Source organism: Notolepis coatsorum, assembly GCF_963971535.1.
Source record: "Notolepis coatsorum genome assembly, chromosome: 2".
In the NCBI taxonomy this organism is placed as follows: Eukaryota; Metazoa; Chordata; class Actinopteri; order Aulopiformes; family Paralepididae; genus Notolepis; species Notolepis coatsorum.
In genome coordinates, this window is record NC_140166.1 from 30485892 (window position 1) to 30511183 (window position 25292).

At 47.0% G+C, this 25292-nt stretch overlaps 1 protein-coding gene across 2 annotated transcripts in view; it reads left to right on the forward strand.

Annotated features, from left to right (window-relative positions):
• nf2a (NF2, moesin-ezrin-radixin like (MERLIN) tumor suppressor a) overlaps positions 1-25292 on the forward strand; it is a 137464-nt gene that overhangs the window by 98477 nt on the left and 13695 nt on the right. For both annotated transcript variants that reach the window (XM_084307887.1, XM_084307888.1), the window contains exons 12-14: positions 16317-16422; positions 17456-17580; positions 23997-24156. In XM_084307887.1, the coding sequence (XP_084164013.1) occupies positions 16317-16422; positions 17456-17580; positions 23997-24156 (391 nt within the window). The remainder of the gene's footprint in view (positions 1-16316; positions 16423-17455; positions 17581-23996; positions 24157-25292) is intronic.

Sequence of the window (25292 nt, forward strand, 5' to 3'; positions counted from 1 at the left end):
GAGGAGATCCGGTACAAGAATCGTGTTCGTTGGTTGACTTTTTTTATTACATTGGATGCCATTTTGTCACAGGAAAGATTAGCCTCTAGGATGGAACCCAGGTAGGTAATTTCATCTTTCCTTGTGACAATATTGTCACCCACTGTAACCGAGAAGCCGTCGGTCTTGCTGAGTTTGTTATTTGAACCGAAGAGAATGGACTCTGTTTTGCCCATGTGTAATGATAGTTTGTTGTCGGCGAGCCATATGCAGATTTTGCCTAGTTCCGAGCTGAGGGCTTTTTCAACCTGTAACTTGTTCTTGGAGGTGACGTGGGCAAGAGGAAGGTGAAAAGGAGGAGGCAGAAAAAGTGTAGGAAGAGTAGGAGGAAGAGGAAGGAAGGAGGAGAGGCGAAGAAGAGGAAGGGAAAAAAAACGGGTGTGGTTCTTGTATAGTAAATAGATGGATATAGCAAGTTAGCATAAGGACACATAGTATAACTGTAGATTGTATAGTATAGCATTGTATAGTAGTGTACATAAGACCCAGTGCGTCATCCGTAGCTAACATTGTATTGCACTGTATTGTATCACAGGACCTTAGCATGTCTTACCATACTTTTTGTAAATTGTATGTACATTATACCTGTTATGTCTTATTCTTATTACTTGTATTATTGCACAAATGTCTTATTCTCATTCCTATTCTTATTACTTGTATTATTGCACAATCGCTGCGGGCATGACTCCCTGCATTTCACTGTATGCTTGTATGCTGTGACAAATAAAACTCTTGACTCTCGACTGATGAGAGAAAAGCAAAAATTCGAATAACTTTTTTTCCAAATCACTTAATTTCAAAGTCATCACCCGAGCCCACACACACACACACACACACACACACACACACACACACACACACACACACACACACACACACACACACACACACACACACACACACACACACACACACACACACACACACACACACACACACACACACACACACACACACACACACACACACACACACACACACACACACACACACACACACACACACACACACACACACACACACACACACACACACACACACACACACACACACACACACACAAAAGAAGAGAGAATGAAAAAGAGCTTTCTTCCCCCATCAGCCGTCCCTCCTGGGCAGCAGGTAGTTAATCGAATTGTTAGTGGAAGCCAATCAATTGCTCCTGGAGGTGATCTGAGATCCACACGAGGCACTGATCAATACATCGCTCTTTCCACCTCAATCAAATGCACGTCATTATTATTTTATTGTAATTGCAATAGTAAAACTAAAGAATAGCAAATCAATGGCTATTTCTCGTGGTCCAGGGGATATATATGGAGTTCAAGGTCAAGTTTGTTTTTATTTGTCAGAACAAAATACAGAATATGTTATAATTAAATGCTTGTTTCTTATGAGCCCCTGAGAGTGTGCTGCATACAGTAAGAAACAGTAAGTAAAAAAATTAAGAAGTAGAGTATACATGATATATGTAAGGGATAATGTATAGCTAGCTACGAGGTCATTGTTGCAAAATAATTGACCGACAGAGTTTAAAATACAGAGGCGCCGCGCTGAGGTGTTTTAAACGTCAGTGAAGGTAAATTATTTTGCTACAATGACCGAGTATAGGCTATACATTATCCCGCTTATTACATGGCTAACTTACTAACAATATACCTAATTCATTTTACGAGATCAAATGCAGACGCAGTTCTGTTCTGTCGCTCCCGCTGTCATCGCCGGCAGCTTGCACTGATGACTGAATGCAGCTGTGCATATGCTGAGCAGCTGAAACAGTGTGTGTCAGTGGGCTTGATTACTCCAGCTGCGAAAAACAATCACCGGTGGTTATCGAAAAATAATTCACCGCTGTCGGGGGCTATTGACCAATCACAATCAAGCATTTCGGCGAATGTTAAAACGCCATGTAATAAATATATATATTGTTTATTGTATATATATATATATATATATATATATATATATATATACAATAAACAAAATTAAGCACAATCTCGACGGAGCCCACAGAGAGGCGGCCGGACAGTGCAGCGCCATTACATTACATAATAGCACAATGTAATTTTTTCTCTCTATTTCCGTGCTTGTTGTCCCCAGAGCTGTCGTCTCACTGGCCTGTTGCTGCTGTCGTACAAAGACCTGCCGTCACTAAATACATTCAGGAAATTCATCAATCACCAGATCCTTTTTTACAAAAGGCCACTATAAAATCATTATTATTATTATTATTATTATTATTATTATTATTATTATTATTATTATTATTATTATTATTATTATTATTATTATTATTATTATTATTATTATTATTATTATTATTATTATTATTATTATTATTATTATTATTATGGGTCAGAAGGCCATCACTTCACACTCTCCACATTCTGACAATGTATGCAGGTCCATGGACATTTTGTCACTTTACAATTTCCTCAATCACTACAATCTACGATCACTTCACTGCCTCCGCTTGGCAATTTATTACCAAGTCATTTCAAACCAACACCATTACCCACTTGCCAATAACGGCAATTTGTGGTCGAGGACCATCCTGCACCGCAGAGATTCCAACCCTAGGTGCTCAACATGCAGATCCTCATGCCCTGGAGGCCCGCCGCGCTCCAAACACCTAACCGGTGCTACCTGTACCTTAACATAGTGAACAAATCATATTCTATTATTGTTCCCGCATATCTTCTCTTTTTATATAATAAGAACCGAAAATGAGTTGAAAATAATTATTTAAAATAATAAAGTTAAATAATCAGATTTTGTGGCGTCTGTGCAGCCGTGTTCATTCACTGTGTCCATGGAAACAATGACGAACGCGGCCATAAAGGTCTGGTTTCCTTACACAGAAGAGACATAGTACTATAGTCCATAAAGGTCTGGTTTCCTTACACAGAAGAGACATAGTACTATAGTCCATAAAGGTCTGGTTTCCTTACACAGAAGAGACATAGTACTATAGTCCATAAAGTCTGGTTTCCTTACACAGAAGAGACATAGTACTATAGTCCATAAAGGTCCGGTTTCCTTACACAGAAGAGACATAGTACTATAGTCCATAAAGGTCTGGTTTCCTTACACAGAAGAGACATAGTACTATAGTCCATAAAGGTCTGGTTTCCTTACACAGAAGAGACATAGTACTACTATAGTCCATAAAGGTCTGGTTTCCTTAACCAGGAAAGACATAGAACTACAGTCCGTTTACTTTTCTGACCACTACACCCCTGCTGAGCTTGAGTGTTCACACAAGCTTTGTTTTTGTTTATTTGTGATACTCTTTGTCTCTTTATACTCTATATCTCTTTATACTCTTTGTCTCTTTATACACCCAATTCAAAACGATCATAGCGTTTTCTCTAATTATTTCGGTGGCGAACGTCCAGGTTTTGATCCAATAATAATAATTAGGCGCTTTGGGCAGAGCTGTTGGGCAGGCTGCGACGGAGTGTGACGCCCATCACTCCAGTAATGCCAAAGTGACCGCTTAGTACCCAACAGAGGAACAGAGGTGTGTCTCGCTCTCTCTCTCTCTCTCTCTCTCTCTCTCTCTCTCTCTCTCTCTCTCTCTCTCTCTCTCTCTCTCTCTCTCTCTCTCTCTCTCTCTCTCTCTCTCTCTCTCTCTCTCTCTCTCTCTCTCTCTCTCTCTCTCTCTCTCTCTCTCTCTCTCTCTCTCTCTCTCTGTCTCTGTCTCTGTCTCTCAATTCAATTCAAGTGGCTTTATTGGCATGACGCAGCTTGTACATGTTGCCAAAGCAAATGATTAATAACATAAGCATGGATTACAAAACACATATTAATGTCATAGTACATACAAAAATTATCATCATAAAATAGAACATAAAATATTACGGCATAAACATGTCGGGTGACTGTCACTCACTGTCCCTCAGTCTATGGGAGGCAGCAACATAGGCTGCTGCTAGCTCACAGCTTGTTGAGTCCTCCCCTAGTAGGACTGGTAGTTTTCCTGTATCTGGTAGTGCAAGAAAACCTTTTGTTATTAGTTCAATTTTCTTTTAAATGCGTTTCTCTGATATATTTATATTTTTCATATTTGGTGAGGAAGTGCAACTCAGTTTCAGGCTCACTGAGGATGCAATGATAGCACAGCCTTTGCTCTGCAGGAAGCCAGGTTTTCCTGTGCCTTCCCTTTTCAACAGCGAGGCTGTGCTCACTCAGTCTGTATTTTGTCAAGGTTCTTTTTAGTTGTTGATCAGTCACCATGCTCAAATAATCTGCTATGGTGTACTGTCGATTTAGAGCCAGATAGCACTGCATTTTGCTCTGTGCTTTTGTTTGTGTTTTCCAATAGGTGATGTAGTTTTGTTTTAGCTGTGTAGTAATTTGATTTATTCTGATTGGTGATGTGTTCTGTTCCTGGGGTGTGTTAAGAGAGCAGGTTTGTGGACTTAGCCTCAGGACCAGCTGGGTAAGGGGGTTCCTGCTGCTCCTCAGCTCTTGGCACTGCAGGGCTTGATAGTGGTACGAGAGGGGGTCACTTTGTTTTAGGTGTGTCCAAAAGTTAATTGCTCTTTTTTGTATTTTTAGTAGTGGGTAACGGCCTAATTCTGCCCTGCATGCATTGTTTGTAGTTTTCCTCTGGACATGTAGGAGAATATTACAGAACTCTGCATGCAGGGTCTCAATGGGGTGTTTTGTAAGTGGACCCCACACCTCACTGTCATAGAGTGCAATTGGTTCAATAACACATTCAATGAATTTTAACCAGATTCTAATAGGTATTTCTGTTTGTATATATTTTTTTATGGCATAGAAAGCCCGGCGTGCTTTCCCTCTCAGCTCATTGACTGCTTCCTTAAAATGTCCAGTTGAACTTAGTTTTAGGCCTAAATAGGTGTAATGTGTGCAGTACTCTACATGTTTTGTACCAATTGAGAACTTTGGTAGGACGTCCTGAGATCTGGATCTTTTTTGGAATATCATTATTTTGGTCTTTTTGGGGTTTACTGCCAGGGCCCAGGTCTGACAGTAATGCTCTAGCACAGGGGTCGGCAATTAGGTCTGGCCATGGGCCAGATTTTCCTCAAGCCATTGACTGGCGGGCCAAGACCAAAAACAATGGCTAATTTAACACTTTGATTGCCTAAGGCTAAATTCATGATATACCATCCGTTGCCAGCTCTATTTAACATGGATAAGTTCCCCTTCTTTGCAGGGCTATAACTTTTTAAATTCTATTGCTAGATTGCCATTATTAGGGCCCATTCAAGGTCCTATATGTATTGTTCATGGTGTAGTAACGTTAAACTTTTTCATTCACATATTCATACTAAAATATGGTCTAAAGTATAAGTATGTTTTCATCTCTTTCTGCAGCTTTCTCCAGAACGTGATTTATAGCCCCAAATGCATTATATTGATGATGAAATACAGTTTGATAGAAATCGGTGCGATATAAAAAATTCCAACTGGACGTACTTCTGGAAGTTACTACACGTCATCTGATGTTGACCGGATGGGCGAGGGGGCGTTTATAATTCCGTGGGCAGCGTTATACCATTCATCTAATGTAGGTCATAATGTTCATCATAGCAGTTAGTATCGAACACGGTAATATTACACGCTAAAACTCACCCCAGTCTCCTCGGGCCGTTGGGCGATCAGCGTGGAGTACACTGTTTTCCATTATGGGATGTCGAAATACCCGGTCCATTTCCAGGTTGTATAATAGTATATACGTCCAAATCATGTTGTTTATCGAGTTATTGGCAACGGATCGCTATGTATTGTGTCGAGCTCGAGTCCCGGGACCTATAGCGAGTGCCCGGAAGTAATATGGGTGATCACCACTTCATCCACATGACTTCCTGTTGGGCGATCTGCCGATCTGCCACCAGATGGCGCTCTTGAACCGCTAGAGGATTGAGAGGAGATCAGAACTGTGTGTGAAGGCTGCAGAGGGGAAATATGATTCCGATCACAGATTTTTGAAATATTGATATCAAAGACGAGTTACGGCGTCCTAGGCAACTTGAGCATGGCTAGGAAAGACGCCTAAACACGTTTCCGGCACTTAAAGTGTTAATATAATGATAGTGAAAAATGCAGCACTGCAGCGGGTGTACACATAATAATAATAATAATAATAATAATAATAATAATAATAATAATAATAAATAATAATAATAATAATAATAATAATAATAATAATAATAATAATAATAATAATAATAATAATAATAATAATAATAATAATAACTTTATTTGTATAGCACTTTTCATACAGAGGTTGCAGTTCAAAGTGCTTCACAACAGTAAAAAAACACAGGCATAAGCAAGCACTCGCAAATGGGGGACCCTAATGTTTGAAACATGTCAAATATCCACTCGCCGCCCTCCAATTCCAGATTGGCGTTGAATGCAGCTACTTTATCTGCCAACTTGAACACAGTTGTCATCATTTCCTCATTGTTGTTGTTGTTGTTGATGTTGTCGCCACATATTATGCAGAGAGGACGTCGGCACGCAAGAATCACTGACCTGTTGCGATAAACCCGTATTTTAAGTATGACTCCTGTTTATTAAAAGAAAAAAGAGGTCGTAGGCTCCTCTTCTGGCTCATCAGTTGGTATTTCCCCGTTGCAAAGAAGCTATCCAAAGACGTTTGTTTTGTTCGTCTCGCATCTCGAACGCGGAAGTGAAAGTGCGTTAGGGAAATATACACGCGGCCCGGTGGGACTATTCCATTGGTTCTCCCAGTCCATGTGACCATTTCTAGCATTTCAATTGGCTATAGTGACAGACATAGATATGATGAATACCGGTAGATAGATACAGCTTCACAAAGACACTCTGGCGTCACTCACAAGTGAATATTTCCCGCGCGTAAAATAAATATCATATTCTCAAAATAAACTGACGGGCCAGAAATGATTGCTGGCGGGCCAATGTCGGCCCGCAGGCCGCCTATTGCCGACCCCTGCTCTAGCAGGTCCAGGTTCTGCTGTAGGCCGTCTGCTGTGAGGGACAACACAACCAGGTCATCTGCAAAGAGCAGGCATTTCACTTCCCGATTGTGGAGACTTACACCGGGGGCAGAGGACTTTTTATTTTTTTTTATATCCACTTTTCTCCCATTTTCTATTTTTCTCCCATCCCAATTTCGTATCATCCAATTCAACCCTCCCCTGTCTCGAACGCTGTTTCTTGCCTCCCACAAGCCGGCTGCAATGTGGACTAAGTCATACATAGCATGAGTCCCCTCCGATACTCGAGGTAACAGCAGTCGCATTTCTTCACCTGCGCGGCGCGATCTTTTTCTCCGATTTTATAGATTGGGGTTATGAGTCCGTGATTCCAGATGTCAGGAAAATATCCTACACTCAGGACCAAATTGAATAGTTTTAATATAGCCAATTGGAATTTCTTGTTCATATTTTTCATCATCTCATTCAAGATGCCATCAGGTCCACAAACCTTTTTAGATTTAAGAGTTTGTAGTTTTTTAAGCAGTTCCTGCTCAATAATTGGGGAGTCTAATGGATTTTGATTGTCTTTTATGGTGAGCTCCAATTTAGTCAATTTATCAAGAATTTGAGATTGTTCTGTGTTTCCATCAATTTGAACAGTGTGGTATAGTGTTTTAAAATGGGTTGTCCATATATCACTGTTCTGTATAGCCAATTCCTGGTTTTGTGGTTTGTTTATGTGTTTCCAATGTTGCCAAAAGTTGTTTGTATTGATTGCCTCCTCAATTAGTGTCAGTTGCTGTTTGTCATATTGTTGTTTTTTTATTCTGAGTGTACGTTTGTAGAGTTTTAGGGTCTCACAGTAGAGAAAGCATTCAAATTTTTTTCCTAATGATTTTACAATCTATATCAAACCAGCTGTTATTTGTTGCAGTTTTTGGTTTGTTTGTAGTAAATTTCAGTTGTGCCTCCTTTGCTGTTTGTCTGTATATATTGTTAATATTGTTTACTGCTAGGTTGAGGCTTTCTTTACTGTAAGAGTATGTGGAGTCCAGAAAGTTATCTAAAAGTGTTTGGATTCTTGGGGTATGAGTTGCTTTCTGGTATTGTTCTGCACTGTTTTTGTGAGGTTTCTGTCCTTGCTCTCTCACTCGTTCTGTTCCTTTAACCACCTCGCTCTGTTTTCATTTGTTTTTTCTGTTAATTATTTCAATTCCCTCATTCACACGCTTCTCCCCAGTGACGTCATCAGAGACGTCGCTGATTGGTTCTCTCAGGTCTGCACGCTTTTTCAATCACATTCCCCAGCTGTCACTGCTTGTCAATCAATCAATCCCTTATTATTTATACCCCGTTTCTCCACTCTAAGTTTGTTGGATCGTCTTGATTTTTCTCTGGTTGCATTCTCCGTTTTGCTGCTGTTGCTGCTTTGCTCTCTGTGCTATCTCCAGGATTTTTCCAAGAAGCCTTCCTCTTGGACACCTGTTCCTGTGGCGCGCGCTAGCTCTGCTGTTGTTCCAGCATCATTATGCATTACGTCTGGGTGAGTTTTTATTGACTGTCTTGATCTATTCCGTTTTTCGTGTGTTACTATTACACTGAAGATTACCACCTTTTTGTCAGACAGTCACTCACCCAGCGTTCCCTTTTGTTTGTTCCCTCTGGGATAATATTTTTGGGACTTTTCATCTCCCTCTGTGTGTTGCTCACACCGAAGATATTATTTCACTTTTGGATTGTTTTTGGACTTCACTACTGTGTGTATATTACACGAAGATATTCACTTGGGACTGTGTTTGGAATTTTGCTCACTGTGTGTTTTACACGAAGAGATTCACTTGGGATTTGTTTTGGAATTGTGCTCACTGTGTTTAATTACACGAAGATTAGTTCACCCTGTTCTCCTGCTCGTTCAACCTGCACTGTTGTTGACTCGTTCCCTCTCTCCCTCTCTCGGTCTCGCAACACATCGGAGATTCTGCCGAGAGAATTCTGCAGAGCGGTTCTGACGTCAACATCTGCTATTCCCAGACTACCACCACGGGAGAAGCTGCAGAGCGGCAGAACTTTTGCCCCCTGGCCTATGTACCTGTCTTGTTGACTTGCCTATCCTGTACTCTTTATATTTAGTATTCAAATAAACAAGCCCTTGTATTTGGCAACTCTGAATTCCTACTCTCTTGTGTCGTGCGTTTGGGGTCGGTGTCAAACCATAACATTACGATCCAACCAAGATGACGACCCCAGCCGACACAGAGAGGGTCAGAACCGCACTTGCAAATCAAGTCGAGTTGACCAGGGATCACAGTCTCCAATTAGAGCGGGCTGCGGCTGCGGTGCAGAATCTCAGGGATCAGGTCCTGCCTATGCAGGGTTCAATGGCCGCTATGGCGGGACAACAGTCCGACATTCTCGCTCAGCTTCACTCGCTGGGTGACACCGTTAATACCTTTCATCTCTCACACCCTTCAGGAGCATTCCCCGCAGCCCCAGCAGATCTCGCATCTCGGGAACCCCGTCTCTCCGTCCCACGGCTGTTCGACGGTAATCCCGAGGAGTGTGCCACATTCATCATGCAATGTGAGTTGGTTTTCCGTCATCAACCAAGCCGTTTTTCTGCTCGTGGGTCCCAAGTGGCTTATATAACGAACTTACTTTCAGGCCATGCTGCCCAGTGGGTCACTTCCTCCTGGGCAATGGAAGCAGATTTTTTGTTTTCCTATCCAGACTTCGTGGCGGAGCTCCGCAGAGTGTTCCACCACCCAGCCCGAGGTCTGGACCCTGGAGCCCGGTTGGGGACCTTCCGACAGGGGAGCGGCAGGGTGACGGACTATGTCATGGAGTTTCGACTGGCGGCGGTGGAGAGTGGATGGAACGAACCTGCTCTTCGCCTAACCTTCTTGAGGGGGCTCAGTGACGCAGTCCGGGACCAGCTCGCTACCCGGGAGTTGCCCGACTCCCTCGAGGATCTGTTTAGCCTCGTCATCCGTATTGACGGACGCCTCCTGGAGAGAAGGCGCGAGAGGACCCGACTGTTACCTCCTGAAGCACCCCGGACTCCTGGACGCCCCGTCCCCAACACTACTGGTGGTAACAGGCTTCCCCGTTCGGTTCGCGAGGAGGAACCCATGCAGCTGGGACGCTCTCATCTGAGCCAGGCGGAGCGTGAGGCAAGGCTCAGGTCCGGTCTCTGCCTCTACTGCGGAGGTGCGGGACACCGTATCGCCGACTGCCCCACCCGGCCAAAAGATCAGGCTCACAGAGACCCCGGGAGATCCTGGTGAGCCGTTTTTCCCATTCCCAGCGCCGCGCACCACCTGACCATCTGATGAGCGTCACCCTGGCCTGGGGGGACCAACGTGCCACGGTGGAGGCCCTCATTGACTCTGGGGCAGACGAGAATTTCCTCGACTTCGAGTTTGCCACCCGAGCCAACATACCTCTTGAGGACCTTGTGAGGCCCTTGGAGATCTTTTCGTTGGACCAACACCGCCTGGCCGACATCTCTCAACGCACCGGCCCAGTCGTGCTGACCATCGCTGGCAACCACGTCGAGAGAATCCAGTTCCTCATTACCCAATCCCCCCTTGTCCCGGTGGTCCTGGGTAGGCCCTGGCTCGCGCTGCACGAGCCCCACATCGCCTGGTCCTCCGGTACCATCAGGGGCTGGAGCTCCTCCTGTCACGCCCGCTGTCTGCAGGCGGCGTCCTGTCCCCCGCCCCGGAGGCCCGCTGGTGAGTTGCCCCCGGACCCCTCATCCATACCTCCCGAGTACCACGACCTCATGGAGGTATTCAGTAAGACCAGGGCTCAGGCCCTTCCACCTCACCGCCCCTATGACTGCGCCATCGACCTCCGCCAAGGGGCTCCCCTTCCCGGCAGCCGCCTCTACAGTCTGACTGTCCCGGAGAAGAAGGCGATGGATCTCTACATCTCTGAGTCATTGGAAGCAGGACTCATTCGGCCTTCCTCCTCCCCGGTGGCGGCCGGGTTCTTCTTTGTTGGTAAGAAGGATGGGGACCTGCGACCCTGCATCGACTATCGTCAGCTCAACGAGATCACCATCAAGAACAAATACCCCCTACCTCTCATGAGCTCCACCTTCGAGCCACTGACCCAGGCCTCGTTCTTCACCAAGCTGGACCTCCGAAGTGCCTACCATCTTGTCCGTATCCGTGAGGGCGATGAATGGAAGACCGCCTTCAAGACCCCCAGGGGCCAATACGAGTACCTTGTAATGCCGTTCGGCCTCACCAACGCCCCGGCGGTATTTCAGGCACTCATGAACGACGTCCTTCGTGACATGCTGGAGGTGTTCGTGGTGGTGTACCTGGACGACATTCTCATCTTTTCCAGGACCCTCGAGGAACACATCCTGCATGTCCGCCGTGTGCTGGAGCGCCTCCTCCACAATCGGCTCTTCGTCAAGGCGGAGAAGTGCCGTTTTCACTCCAACTCCGTCGACTACCTGGGCTTCATCGTTGAGAAGGGCTTGACCCGAGCGGATCCTCGCAAGATCCAGGCTGTGGAGGATTGGCCAGAACCCACCACTCGGAAGGAGTTACAGAGTTTCCTCGGGTTCGCCAACTTCTACCGAAGGTTCATCCGGAACTACAGTCAAGTGGCGGAGCCACTTACCAAGCTAACCTCCCCGCTCTGCCGTTCGACTGGTCCCCAGCGGCATGCGCTGCGTTCCGCTCCCTCAAGAGAAGGTTCACTTCTGCCCCTATCCTGCTCCACCCTGACCCCAAGAGGCAGTTCATCGTGGAGGTGGACGCCTCGGATTCTGGCCTGGGCGCTGTCCTATCCCAGCGATCTCTTTCAGACCAGAAGGTGCATCCTTGCGCCTTCTACTCGCGTCGCTTCCTCCCCGCCGAGAGGAACTACGACACCAGCAATCGGGAGCTGCTGGCGGTCGTGGCTGCGCTGGAGGAGTGGCGTCATTGGCTAGAGGGTGCCGAGGAGCCTTTTACCATCTGGACGGACCACAAGAACCTGACGTTCATCCGCGCTTCCAGGCGCCTCAACGGTCGGCAGGCGAGATGGGCCAGTTTCCTCAGCCGGTTCGACTTCTCGCTGACCTTCCGCCCCGGTTCCCGCAACACGAAGGCCGACTCCCTGTCCCGGATGCACTCCAAGGGGGCTCCACCCTCTGAGGACCCTTCTCCCATCCTCCCGGAGGCCCGAGTGGTTGGAGCCATCACCTTGGGCATCGAGGGTGTGGTGAGGCGTGCCCTACGCTTCCAACGCGCTCCAAGCAACGTCCCTAGGAGTCGTCTCTTCGTCCCCGACTCTGTCCGGTCCCAGGTACTGCTGTGGGGCCATACCAGCCGGTTCGCCTGCCACCCTGGTGTCCATCGCACGTTCTCCTTCCTGGCTCGTCGTTTCTGGTGGCCCACCATGCGGAACGACGTCAAGGAGTTCGTATTGGCCTGCGCGGTCTGTGCTCGCAGCAAGGCCTCTCACCAGGCACCCTCCGGGCTCTTGCAGCCACTTCCCATTCCGAGCCGTCCGTGGTCACATGTGGCGCTCGACTTCGTCACTGGTCTGCCCTCCTCCCAGGGGAACACCTGCCTTCTGACCGTGGTGGATCGATTCAGCAAGGGGGTCCACCTCGTGGCCCTCTCCAAGCTTCCCTCGGCGGCCGAGACGGCGGACCTCCTGACGCACCACGTGTTCCGCCTTCATGGCTTTCCCCAGGACATCGTCTCTGACCGGGGGCCCCAGTTCACCTCCCAGGTATGGCAGGCCTTTTGCAAGGGATTGGGGGCAACGGTCAGTCTCTCCTCTGGTTATCATCCCCAGACTAACGGGCAGACGGAGAGGATGAACCAGAGCGTAGAGTCTGCTCTTCGGTGTGTGGCAGCCGAGAGACCAGCATCCTGGAGCCGTTTCCTTCCCTGGGTTGAATACTCCATCAATTCAATGGTCAGTTCCGCCACCGGCCTCTCCCCTTTTGAGGTCTCCCTGGGCTACCAGCCCCCTCTTTTCCCCGCACAGGAGACGGAAGTGGCAGTTCCCTCCGTGCAGGTCCACCTCGACCGCTGCCGACGAGTTTGGGAGATCACCAGGACCGCGCTGCTCCGTGGTGCCGACCGGCGCCGGGTTCCTGCGCCGACTTACCGCCCTGGGCAGAGGGTGTGGCTCTCCGCGAAGGACCTCCCGCTACGGTCCTCGGCCAAGAAGCTCAACCCCCGTTTCGTCGGGCCTTTCGAGGTCCTGAAGGTACTCAGTCCGGCGGCCCTGCGCCTGAAGCTTCCTGCATCCATGCACATCCACCCCGTGTTCCATGTCTCCCGGGTTAAGCCCGTCTCCCTCAGTCCCCTTATGCCTCCAGCTCCTGATCCGCCGCCTCCCGTGTTGGTGGATGGTCACCCCCAGTGGCAGGTCCGCCGGTTGATGGGCGTTCGTCGGCGGGGCCGGGGGTTCCAATACCTGGTGGACTGGGAGGGTTACGGCCCTGAGGAGCGTAGCTGGGTCTCCCGGCAGCTCATCGTGGATCCCGGCTTGATCACCGACTTCCATCGAGCCCATCCTGACGAGCCGGGTCGGCCTGGTCGCCGGGTGGCTCCCGTGGAGGGGGGGGTACTGTGAGGTTTCTGTCCTTGCTCTCTCACTCGTTCTGTTCCTTTAACCACCTCGCTCTGTTTTCATTTGTTTTGTCTGTTAATTATTTCAATTCCCTCATTCACACGCTTCTCCCCAGTGACGTCATCAGAGACGTCGCTGATTGGTTCTCTCAGGTCCGCACGCTTTTTCAATCACATTCCCCAGCTGTCACTGCTTGTCAATCAATCAATCCCTTATTATTTATACCCCGTTTCTCCACTCTAAGTTTGTTGGATCGTCTTGATTTTTCTCTGGTTGCATTCTCCGTTTTGCTGCTGTTGCTGCTTTGCTCTCTGTGCTATCTCCAGGATTTTTCCAAGAAGCCTTCCTCTTGGACACCTGTTCCCGTGGCGCGCGCTAGCTCCGCTGTTGTTCCAGCACCATTATGCATTACGTCTGGGTGAGTTTTTATTGACTGTCTTGATCTATTCCGTTTTTCGTGTGTTACTATTACACTGAAGATTACCACCTTTTTGTCAGACAGTCACTCACCCAGCGTTCCCTTTTGTTTGTTCCCTCTGGGATAATATTTTTGGGACTTTTCATCTCCCTCTGTGTGTTGCTCACACCGAAGATATTATTTCACTTTTGGATTGTTTTTGGACTTCACTACTGTGTGTATATTACACGAAGATATTCACTTGGGACTGTGTTTGGAATTTTGCTCACTGTGTGTTTTACACGAAGAGATTCACTTGGGATTTGTTTTGGAATTGTGCTCACTGTGTTTAATTACACGAAGATTAGTTCACCCTGTTCTCCTGCTCGTTCAACCTGCACTGTTGTTGACTCGTTCCCTCTCTCCCTCTCTCGGTCTCGCAACACATCGGAGATTCTGCCGAGAGAATTCTGCAGAGCGGTTCTGACGTCAACATCTGCTATTCCCAGACTACCACCACGGGAGAAGCTGCAGAGCGGCAGAACTTTTGCCCCCTGGCCTATGTACCTGTCTTGTTGACTTGCCTATCCTGTACTCTTTATATTTAGTATTCAAATAAACAAGCCCTTGTATTTGGCAACTCTGAATTCCTACTCTCTTGTGTCGTGCGTTTGGGGTCGGTGTCAAACCATAACAGTTTTGGTCCCATCTGTATGAATTTCTGATATTGTACAGCTTACTGTTTTGTGTTTGTGCCATTGTTGTGTCTGATCTTTTAATAAACAGGGTAATTTGGCTGTGATCAGACAGAGGGGTTAGTGGTTTCACAGTGAATGAGCTGAGGGAGGAAGGGTCAAGGTCTGTGATCATATAATCTACTGTGCTGCTGCCAAGGGATGAGCAGTAAGTGTACCTTCCTTGTGAGTCCCCTCTCACACGCCCATTGACAAGGTAGAGACTCAGTCCTCTACAGAGCTGTAATAAGTCCTTCCCATTTTTGTTTATGGAGGTGTCATGGTTATTTCTAGGGGACGGGTTTACATGGTTGCATATGGTGTGGTCAGATATAAATTTGTCTCCATGTGTACTGGTGAAATCAGGGTGGGTTCCCATTCGGGCATTAAAGTCACCGCAAACAAGCACATGACCTTGACTTTGATAAAAACATATTTCTGACTCACGGTTGGAGAAGATGTCCTCTGAGTAATATGGAGACCCAGATGGTGGTACATATATTCCACAGATAAAAAGATCTCTTTGAGAGGGGATTACTTCTTTATTTAGTTTTAAAGGATAACTCCACTTTTTTTTTTAAATTAGCTTATTTAACATCTTCCCTGGAGTTAGACAAGAAGATGCATACCTTTTTTGTCTCTGTGCGTGCATTTTAGCTTTGGGAATAGACGCTCCGTTAGCATAGCTTAGCTTCATCACTGGAAGTGGGGGAGGACAGTAGCCTTACAGTGCCTTACAGTGTATTGCAAGGTCTGACATTGACAAAACTTGATATGCATGACCTTGGTGGGCTCTAGGTCAACTCCTGAAAAGGGGGTCAATGTCAGACCTTGCAATCAAAAGTTAGGGGCGCACTGAAATTATGGCAAGGGTTATTAGCCCCCTAACTTTTGATTGCAAAGTCTGACATTGACCCCCTTTTCAGGAGTTGACCTAGAGCCCACCAAGGTCATGCATATCAAGTTTGGTCAATGTCAGACCTTGCAATACACTGTAAGGCACTGTAAGGCTACTGTCCTCCCCCACTTCCAGTGATGAAGCTAAGCTATGCTAACGGAGCGTCTATTCCCAAAGCTAAAATGCACGCACAGAGACAAAAAAGGTATGCATCTTCTTGTCTAACTCCAGGGAAGATGTTAAATAAGCTAATTTAAAAAAAAAGTGGAGTTATCCTTTAACCAAATATGATTGTTCCCGGTTTTAGAATCTGTATTGACTGGTGGAGTTGTGATTTGTACCAAATTATCTCTGCCCTGACTAATATGTTTTATTTTATTTGATGGCAAAATGACCTCTCTGTAGTGTGGAGGACAGTGTGTGGCTACATCCTCTCTACACCATGTTTCAGTTAGAATTAAGAGGTCATTGTTTGTTATAGCCTGTAAAAAATCTGAGTCTCTACTCTTCAGGCCGAATGTTGAAGAGTAAAAACCCTGTATGTTCCAACAACTGATAGCAAATGATTGCATTTTTGTACAAACATATATAAAGGTGTTCAAAGGTATAAAGGTTATAAAGGTATTCAATCAATGAACAAACATCACAGAACAAATGTAACAACAACAAAGGCAACAAAGCTCTCTCTCTCCCTCCCTCCCTCCCCCCATCAGGGCCAAGGAAGCAGAGCAGCTGAAGCAGGACCTGCAGGAGGCAAGAGAGTCTGAGCGCAGGGCCAAGTACAAGCTGCTGGAGATCACTAGCAAGCCTGTCTATACGGTACACACACACACACACACACACACACACACACACACACACACACACACACACACACACACACACACACACACACCTGTAAGTACCAGCTCTCACACACACACACACACACACACACACACACACACACACACACACACACACACACACACACACACACACACACACACACACAGTATTACTGTACTTGTGGGGACAATGTCTAACCTTAACCTTGACCATTTACCCTAAAATCAGCATTTCCCCGTCATGACAACCGGCAAACATCTCACAACCCAAAGGTGGGCCGGCAAGAGTTGGTCCACTCCTCATACCTGTATACAAGCGTACACATACGCACACACATGCACACAAGCACAAGCATCTCTGTATCCAGTTGCTTCAGTCAAATGGCCCCACATGCTCAGCCAGACATATTTATGTCGAGTATAAAGCCACACTAGTTGACATTCATATCCCACATCCACTGGATTTCCATTTAAATGATATCAGGCCTCTTTCTTATCTTTGGTCTATAAGGACCAGACATGTCAGACATTCAGTCCCTGTCATCATTTGAAATCATATTCTGTGCGTGTGTGTGTCAGAGTTCATCAACATATTCATGTTTTTTTTTTTTTTTTTGTCTATTCAACCTGTATCCTGTCTTCCCTGGTTGCTTTCAATCCCTCCTTCATTCCTCCTGCCTCTCTCTCTGCATTCTTCTCCCCCTTCATCTCACCATTCCTCATCATCCCCCTCTCTCATCTCTTCCATCTTCTTCTTTCTTTTTTCTTTTTTCTTCTTTCTCTTTGCCTCCCCTCTCCCATCCCTCCTTTATCTCTGCCCCCCACCTCTTTCCCTCCTTGGTTTTCTTTCTTTCTTTCTTTCTTTCTTTCTTTCTTTCTTTCTTTCTTTCTTTCTTTCTTTCTTTCTTTCTTTCTTTCTTTCTTTCTTTCTTTCTTTCTTTCTTTCTTTCTTTCTCTCTTTCTTGCCTTCTGTCTCTCTCCTCTCCCTCTCCCCTCTCCCCCTCTCTCCCCCCTCCTCCTCTCAGCCCCCCCTGGCCGTGGTGCAGGCAGACAGCATGCCAGCAGAGTTGAGCTACAGCCGGGAGAACCTGAGCTTCGACTTCAAAGACACGGACATGAAGCGTCTCTCCATGGAGATCGAGAAGGAGAAGTGAGTGGCGACACACCGGCCTCTACCAGCTCTCTGTAGCATCATGAGAGGCTCTGTAGCATCACGAGAGGCTCTGTAGCATCATGAGAGGCTCTGTAGCATCACGAGAGGCTCTGTAGCATCATGAGAGGCTCTGTAGCATCATGAGAGGCTCTGTAGCATCACGAGAGGCTCTGTAGCATCATGAGAGGCTCTGTAGCATCATGAGAGGCTCTGTAGCACCATGAGAGGCTATGTAGCATCATGAGAGGCTCTGTAGCATCATGAGAGGCTCTGTAGCATCAAGAGAGGCTCTGTAGCATCATGAGAGGCTCTGTAGCATCATGAGAGGCTCTGTAGCATCACAAGAGGCTCTTTAGCATCATGAGAGCCTCTGTAGCATCATGAGAGGCTCTGTAGCATCATGAGAGGCTCTGTAGCATCAAGAGAGGCTCTGTAGCATCATGATAGGCTCTGTAGCATCATGAGGCTCTGTAGCATCATGAGAGGCTCTGTAGCATCAAGAGAGGATCTGTAGCATCAAGAGTGGCTCTGTAGCATCATGAGAGGCTCTGTAACATCACGAGAGGCTCTGTAGCATCATGAGAGGCTCTGTAGCACCATGAGAGGCTCTGTAACATCATGAGAGGCTCTGTAGCATCAAGAGAGGCTCTGTAGCATCACGAGAGGCTCTGTAGCATCACGAGAGGCTCTGTAGCATCAAGAGAGGCTCTGTAGCATCAAGAGAGGCTCTGTAGCATCACGAGAGGCTCTGTAGCATCATGAGAGGCTCTGTAGCACCATGAGAGGCTCTGTAGCATCATGAGAGGCTCTGTAGCATCATGAGAGGCTCTGTAGCATGAGAGGCTCTGTAGCATCATGAGAGGCTCTGTAGCATCAAGAGAGGCTCTGTAGCATCAAGAGAGGCTCTGTAGCACCATGAGAGGCTCTGTAGCATCATGAGAGGCTCTGTAACATCATGAGGCTCTGTAACATCATGAGAGGCTCTGTAGCATCATGAGAGGCTCTGTAGCATCATGAGGCTCTGTAGCATCATGAGAGGCTCTGTAGCATCAAGAGAGGCTCTGTAGCATCAAGAGTGGCTCTGTAGCATCATGAGAGGCTCTGTAACATCACAAGAGGCTCTGTAGCATCATGAGAGGCTCTGTAGCACCATGAGAGGCTCTGTAACATCATGAGAGGCTCTGTAGCATCAAGAGAGGCTCTGTAGCATCACGAGAGGCTCTGTAGCATCACGAGAGGCTCTGTAGCATCAAGAGAGGCTCTGTAGCATCAAGAGAGGCTCTGTAGCATCACGAGAGGCTCTGTAGCATCAAGAGAGGCTCTGTAGCACCATGAGAGGCTCTGTAGCATCATGAGAGGCTCTGTAGCATCATGAGGCTCTGTAGCATCATGAGAGGCTCTGTAGCATCATGAGAGGCTCTGTAGCATGAGAGGCTCTGTAGCATCATGAGAGGCTCTGTAGCATCAAGAGAGGCTCTGTAGCATCAAGAGAGGCTCTGTAGCACCATGAGAGGCTATGTAGCATCATGAGAGGCTCTGTAGCACCATGAGAGGCTCTGTAACATCATGAGAGGCTCTGTAGCATGAGAGGCTCTGTAGCATCATGAGAGGCTCTGTAGCACCACGAGAGGCTCTGTAACATCATGAGAGGCTCTGTAGCACCATGAGAGGCTCTGTAGCACCATGAGAGGCTCTGTAGCACCATGAGAGGCTCTGTAGCATCATGAGAGGCTCTGTAGCATCATGAGAGGCTCTGTAACATCATGAGAGGCTCTGTAGCACCACGAGAGGCTCTGTAACATCATGAGAGGCTCTGTAGCACCATGAGAGGCTCTGTAGCACCATGAGAGGCTCTGTAGCACCATGAGAGGCTCTGTAGCATCAAGAGAGGCTCTGTAGCATCATGAGAGGCTCTGTAGCATCATGAGAGGCTCTGTAGCATCATGAGAGGCTCTGTAGCATCATGAGAGGCTCTGTAGCATCACGAGAGGCTCTGTAGCATCACGAGAGGCTCTGTAGCATCATGAGAGGCTCTGTAACATCAAGAGAGGCTCTGTAGCATCAAGAGAGGCTCTGTAGCATCATGCGAGGCTCTGTACCACCATGAGAGGCTCTGTAGCATCATGAGAGGCTCTGTAGCATCATGAGAGGCTCTGTAGCATCACGAGAGGCTCTGTAGCATCATGAGACGCTCTGTAGCATCATGAGAGGCTCTGTAGCATCACGAGAGGCTCTGTAGCATCACGAGAGGCTCTGTAGCATCATGAGAGGCTCTGTAGCATCACGAGAGGCTCTGTAGCACCACGAGAGGCTCTGTAGCACCACGAGAGGCTCTGTAGCATCATGAGAGGCTCTGTAGCATCATGAGAGGCTCTGTAGCATCAAGAGGCTCTGTAGCACCATGAGAGGCTCTGTAGCATCATGAGAGGCTCTGTAGCATCATGAGAGGCTCTGTAGCACCATGAGAGGCTCTGTAACATCATGAGGCTCTGTAGCACCATGAGAGGCTCTGTAGCATCATGAGAGGCTCTGTAGCACCATGAGAGGCTCTGTAGCATCATGAGAGGCTCTGTAACATGAGAGGCTCTGTAGCATCATGAGAGGCTCTGTGGCATCATGAGAGGCTCTGTGGCATCATGAGGCTCTGTAACATCATGAGAGGCTCTGTAGCATCATGAGGCTCTGTAGCACCATGAGAGGCTCTGTAACATCATGAGAGGCTCTGTGGCATCAAGAGAGGCTCTGTAGCACCATGAGAGGCTCTGTAGCATCATGAGGCTCTGTAGCACCATGAGAGGCTCTGTAGCATCATGAGAGGCTCTGTAGCATCACGAGAGGCTCTGTAGCATCATGAGAGGCTCTGTAGCATCACGAGAGGCTCTGTAGCATCATGAGAGGCTCTGTAGCATCATGAGAGGCTCTGTAGCATCAAGAGAGGCTCTGTAGCATCATGAGAGGCTCTGTAGCATCATGAGAGGCTCTGTAGCATAAAGAGGCTCTGTAACATCATGAGAGGCTCTGTAGCATCAGGAGAGGCTCTGTAGCATCATGAGAGGCTCTGTAGCATCATGAGAGGCTCTGTAGCATCATGAGAGGCTCTGTAGCATCATGAGAGGCTCTGTAACATCATGAGAGGCTCTGTAGCATCAAGAGAGGCTCTGTAGCATCATGAGAGGCTCTGTAGCACCATGAGAGGCTCTGTAACATCATGAGAGGCTCTGTAACATCATGAGAGGCTATGTAGCATCATGAGAGGCTCTGTAACATCATGAGAGGCTCTGTAGCATCATGAGAGGCTCTGTAACATCATGAGAGGCTCTGTAGCATCAAGAGAGGCTCTGTAGCATCATGAGGCTCTGTAGCATAAAGAGGCTCTGTAGCATCAAGAGGCTCTGTAGCATCATGAGCGGCTCTGTAGCATCATGAGAGGCTCTGTAGCATCATGAGGCTCTGTAGCATCACAAGAGGCTCTGTAACATCATGAGAGGCTCTGTAGCATCATGAGAGGCTCTGTAGCATCATGAGAGGCTCTGTGGCATCATGAGGCTCTGTAGCATCAAGAGAGGCTCTGTAGCATCATGAGAGGCTCTGTAGCATCATGAGAGGCTCTGTAGCATCATGAGAGGCTCTGTAACATCATGAGAGGCTCTGTAGCATCATGAGAGGCTCTGTAGCATCATGAGAGGCTCTGTAGCATCATGAGGCTCTGTAGCACCATGAGAGGCTCTGTAGCACCATGAGAGGCTCTGTAGCACGAGAGGCTCTGTAGCATCATGAGAGGCTCTGTAGCATCATGAGGCTCTGTAGCATCAAGAGAGGCTCTGTAGCATCAAGAGAGGCTCTGTAGCACCATGAGAGGCTCTGTAGCATGAGAGGCTCTGTAACATCATGAGAGGCTCTGTAGCATCAAGAGAGGCTCTGTAGCATCGAGGCTCTGTAGCATCACGAGAGGCTCTGTAGCATCATGAGAGGCTCTGTAACATCATGAGGCTCTGTAGCATCAAGAGGCTCTGTAGCATCATGAGAGGCTCTGTAGCATCATGAGAGGCTCTGTAGCATCATGAGAGGCTCTGTAGCATCATGAGAGGCTCTGTAGCATCAAGAGGCTCTGTAGCATCATGAGAGGCTCTGTAACATCATGAGGCTCTGTAGCATCATGAGAGGCTCTGTAGCATCAATAGAGGCTCTGTAGCATCACGAGAGGCTCTGTAGCATCATGAGAGGCTCTGTAACATCATGAGGCTCTGTAGCATCAAGAGGCTCTGTAGCATCATGAGAGGCTCTGTAGCATCATGAGAGGCTCTGTAGCATCATGAGAGGCTCTGTAGCATCAAGAGAGGCTCTGTAGCATCACAAGAGGCTCTGTAGCATCATGCGAGGCTCTGTAACACCATGAGAGGCTCTGTAGCATCAAGAGAGGCTCTGTAGCATCACGATAGGCTCTGTAGCATCATGAGAGGCTCTGTAACATCATGAGAGGCTCTGTAGTATCAAGAGAGGCTCTGTAGCATCACGAGAGGCTCTGTAGCATCATGAGAGGCTCTGTAACATCATGAGGCTCTGTAGCATCAAGAGGCTCTGTAGCATCATGAGAGGCTCTGTAACATCATGAGAGGCTCTGTAGCATCATGAGAGGCTCTGTAGCATGATAGGCTCTGTAGCATGAGAGGCTCTGTAGCATGAGAGGCTCTGTAGCATCATGAGAGGCTCTGTAACATGAGAGGCTCTGTAGCATCAAGAGAGGCTCTGTAACATGAGAGGCTCTGTAGCATCAAGAGAGGCTCTGTAACATGAGAGGCTCTGTAGCATCAAGAGAGGCTCTGTAACATGAGAGGCTCTGTAACATGAGAGGCTCTTGAAAACCATCCCTTCCTTCCAGCAGATTCATGTAATGCATCAGCTAGTATTTTTGTAAATTCACAGTTAAATTCTCACTGTTGGTGAGTCTTCATGTACAGGCCTCTGCCGTGCCTTGTTCTGTCTCAGCACTTTTCTTTCCTGTATTCTGTATTGTATTCTTCTCCCATCCTACTCTGTATTTTCCCCACGTTGCCAATAGCAAATTATGTATTCAATAGCCTTAACCACTTTTAACTATGCTGTTATATTCAAAATACTGTTTTAATTATGCTCTTAAAATGTCTCTATATTCAGTTTTTACCTGGCATTTAACATCTTGCCTATAGGGACTGCAGTTGAAAACTAGCTACCCAGCTAACACTGGCATATTTTACAGGGGTGGTGCTCTGTCTCATTACTGTGAATAATGTGCACTGTCCCTATTCAAATAAACGTAATAAACTAAACCAGCAGTAGGGGGCAGCGAGGGCAACCAGTTCTGCAACAGTTCGCTTCTATTCTCATTCCCAGTGTCCATTCTAGTGCCTCTGGCAGATCGGCTAAGCAGCAACAGACTCAAGGTCGTGTTCTACTATCATTCTGGCACAGCTGTGCTGCATGAGGCTGAAGGCCAAGCTATTATTGCTCTACAACAGTTGTATTTAAGTTATGACACCCCCCCCCCTGTGTTGCTGGTGTAGGATGTAAATATCTAGCAGTGACTAAAAGTGTCCCAGGGAACGAGTTGATTCATCTGTGATGATTGGTCCAATTTATCAACCCAATGTAATTGAAGTGAGTGATGCTTTCGGGAGGAGATACTAAGGGCTGTGCTGAATGGCTCTGAGTGCATTATGGTGTGATTCTGTCTCTGAGTGCATTATGGTGTGATTCTGTCTCTGAGTGCATTATGGTGTGATTCTGTTTCTGAGTGCATTATGGTGTGATTCTGGCTCTGAGTGCATTATGGTGTGATACAAATTATCAATCACAGAGCAAGGTCTCAACTAACTGTAGTAAAATGTCTCTTAATTAGGCTTTTATTATGATATATTGACTGGATGTGCTGTAATTGGCCTATTTCTGTTTGGTTTGGGGAGGGGGGTGCTTATAGGGAATCACAACACTAAAACTAGGGCAGGAAATTTACTTTGTCTATTGGCGGCTTTTTCTGTGTGGCGATTTTTTTCTGCATTTATTTATTTGGTCAAAACTCTTAAATTTGTATTACAGTGCATGTTTTTGCATCTTTAATCCGTATTTCAGGGTATTTTTCTCCGCTGTTCCTGGTCTCTGTTAATTCCCTACCCCGACTAGAATTACTGATTGTCTCAGTGTTTTGAATGAAGACTGGACAGAGGAAGACTGAGAGGCCACATCTGCCCTGATGAAATAATTTTTATTGAACGGTCCTTGATTACTTCCCACCTGTGTGTGTGGTGTGTGTGGTGTGTGTGTGTGTGTGTGTGTGTGTGTGTGTGTGTGTGTGTGTGTGTGTGTGTGTGTGTGTGTGTGTGTGTGTGTGTGTGTGTGTGTGTGTGTGTGTGTGTGTGTGTGTGTGTGTGTGTGTGTAGGGTGGAGTACATGGAGAAGAGTAAGCACCTGCAGGAGCAGCTGAATGAGCTGAAGACTGAGATCGAGAGTCTGAAGCTGAAGGAACGGGAGACACCTCTGGACATCCTGCACAACCAGAACAGCGAGGAGGGAACCAGCAAACACAGCAACTTCAAGAAGGTAGCGTCCACACACACACACACACACACACACACACACACACACACACACACACACGCACACGCACACGCGCACACACACATGTGAAAGACTGTGATCTTACTGCGATGGGATTTTAGGTGAACACAGTGAGATATGTAGCTACTGCTAGTGGACTTCTGAGTGTTGTATGTTGTCCTCGAGGGTTCAGAGGTCAATATAAATCACCCCCCTCCTGTCGCTACAAGTGAAAGTGCACAGAGGTGTGATGTCAGTCACATTCTCCTGTCCCATTTCTCCACCGACTTCCACAGAAAGAATCGGACACGAAAAAAGCTGTTGAAATTGCACCCGTCTGTACTTTCAGGAGGGTGATTATTTAGATGTTCTGTGAACCCTCAGGCACTCAGAGGTCAACTGCACGTCCCACACTGTGTTCTGATGGAGAGACTGTACTCTTAACATCCCATTAAATCTCCTAACATCCCATTAAATCCCATTCTAATGGATTGAGGGACATTGGGCTTTGCTTTGTTAGCAGGAAAGACAAACTAATTTCACGAATGACCACTCACGGCAGACTTTAGGCAGTCATCGATTGCAAAGGATTTGTTATTTTCAGTTTTCCAAACTGTGTACAAAAAGGGCTACAATTCCTTCACCCGATATGGAGGTAAACCCTTTACCTGAACATCTGCTCTTCAACCATCGTGGTCTTTGTTCCTTTTCAAATCCAATGTACCGGAGTATAGAGCCAAGAGCAACACAAAGTGTTTCAAAGTACTCAGACGCACGGACTGTGGACAGTGATGTGATAGGATATTTCCCAGGTCGCAGAGCCCTCGTACCTTCCAGATATTGGCGCGCGAGTCCCTCCGTTCAGCAAGATGGCAGTTTGAGTGAAATACCATATCATTATGTGCAACACCAGTCAATCACTACGTTCCGGTTTGAAGCGCATGTCCATTGGGTCAAAATGGTACTAGGGAGGGGGGTTACTGAATATGAAGATATAATACCATCATGGATGCATGCAAATGTATGGATTTCTACCACACCGTAATACATATTGTAATTTTACAAACATATTGCGATATATTTTGACCATATTGCCCAGGCCTTAATGGTACCTAAATTCCATCTTATGCCAGACATCT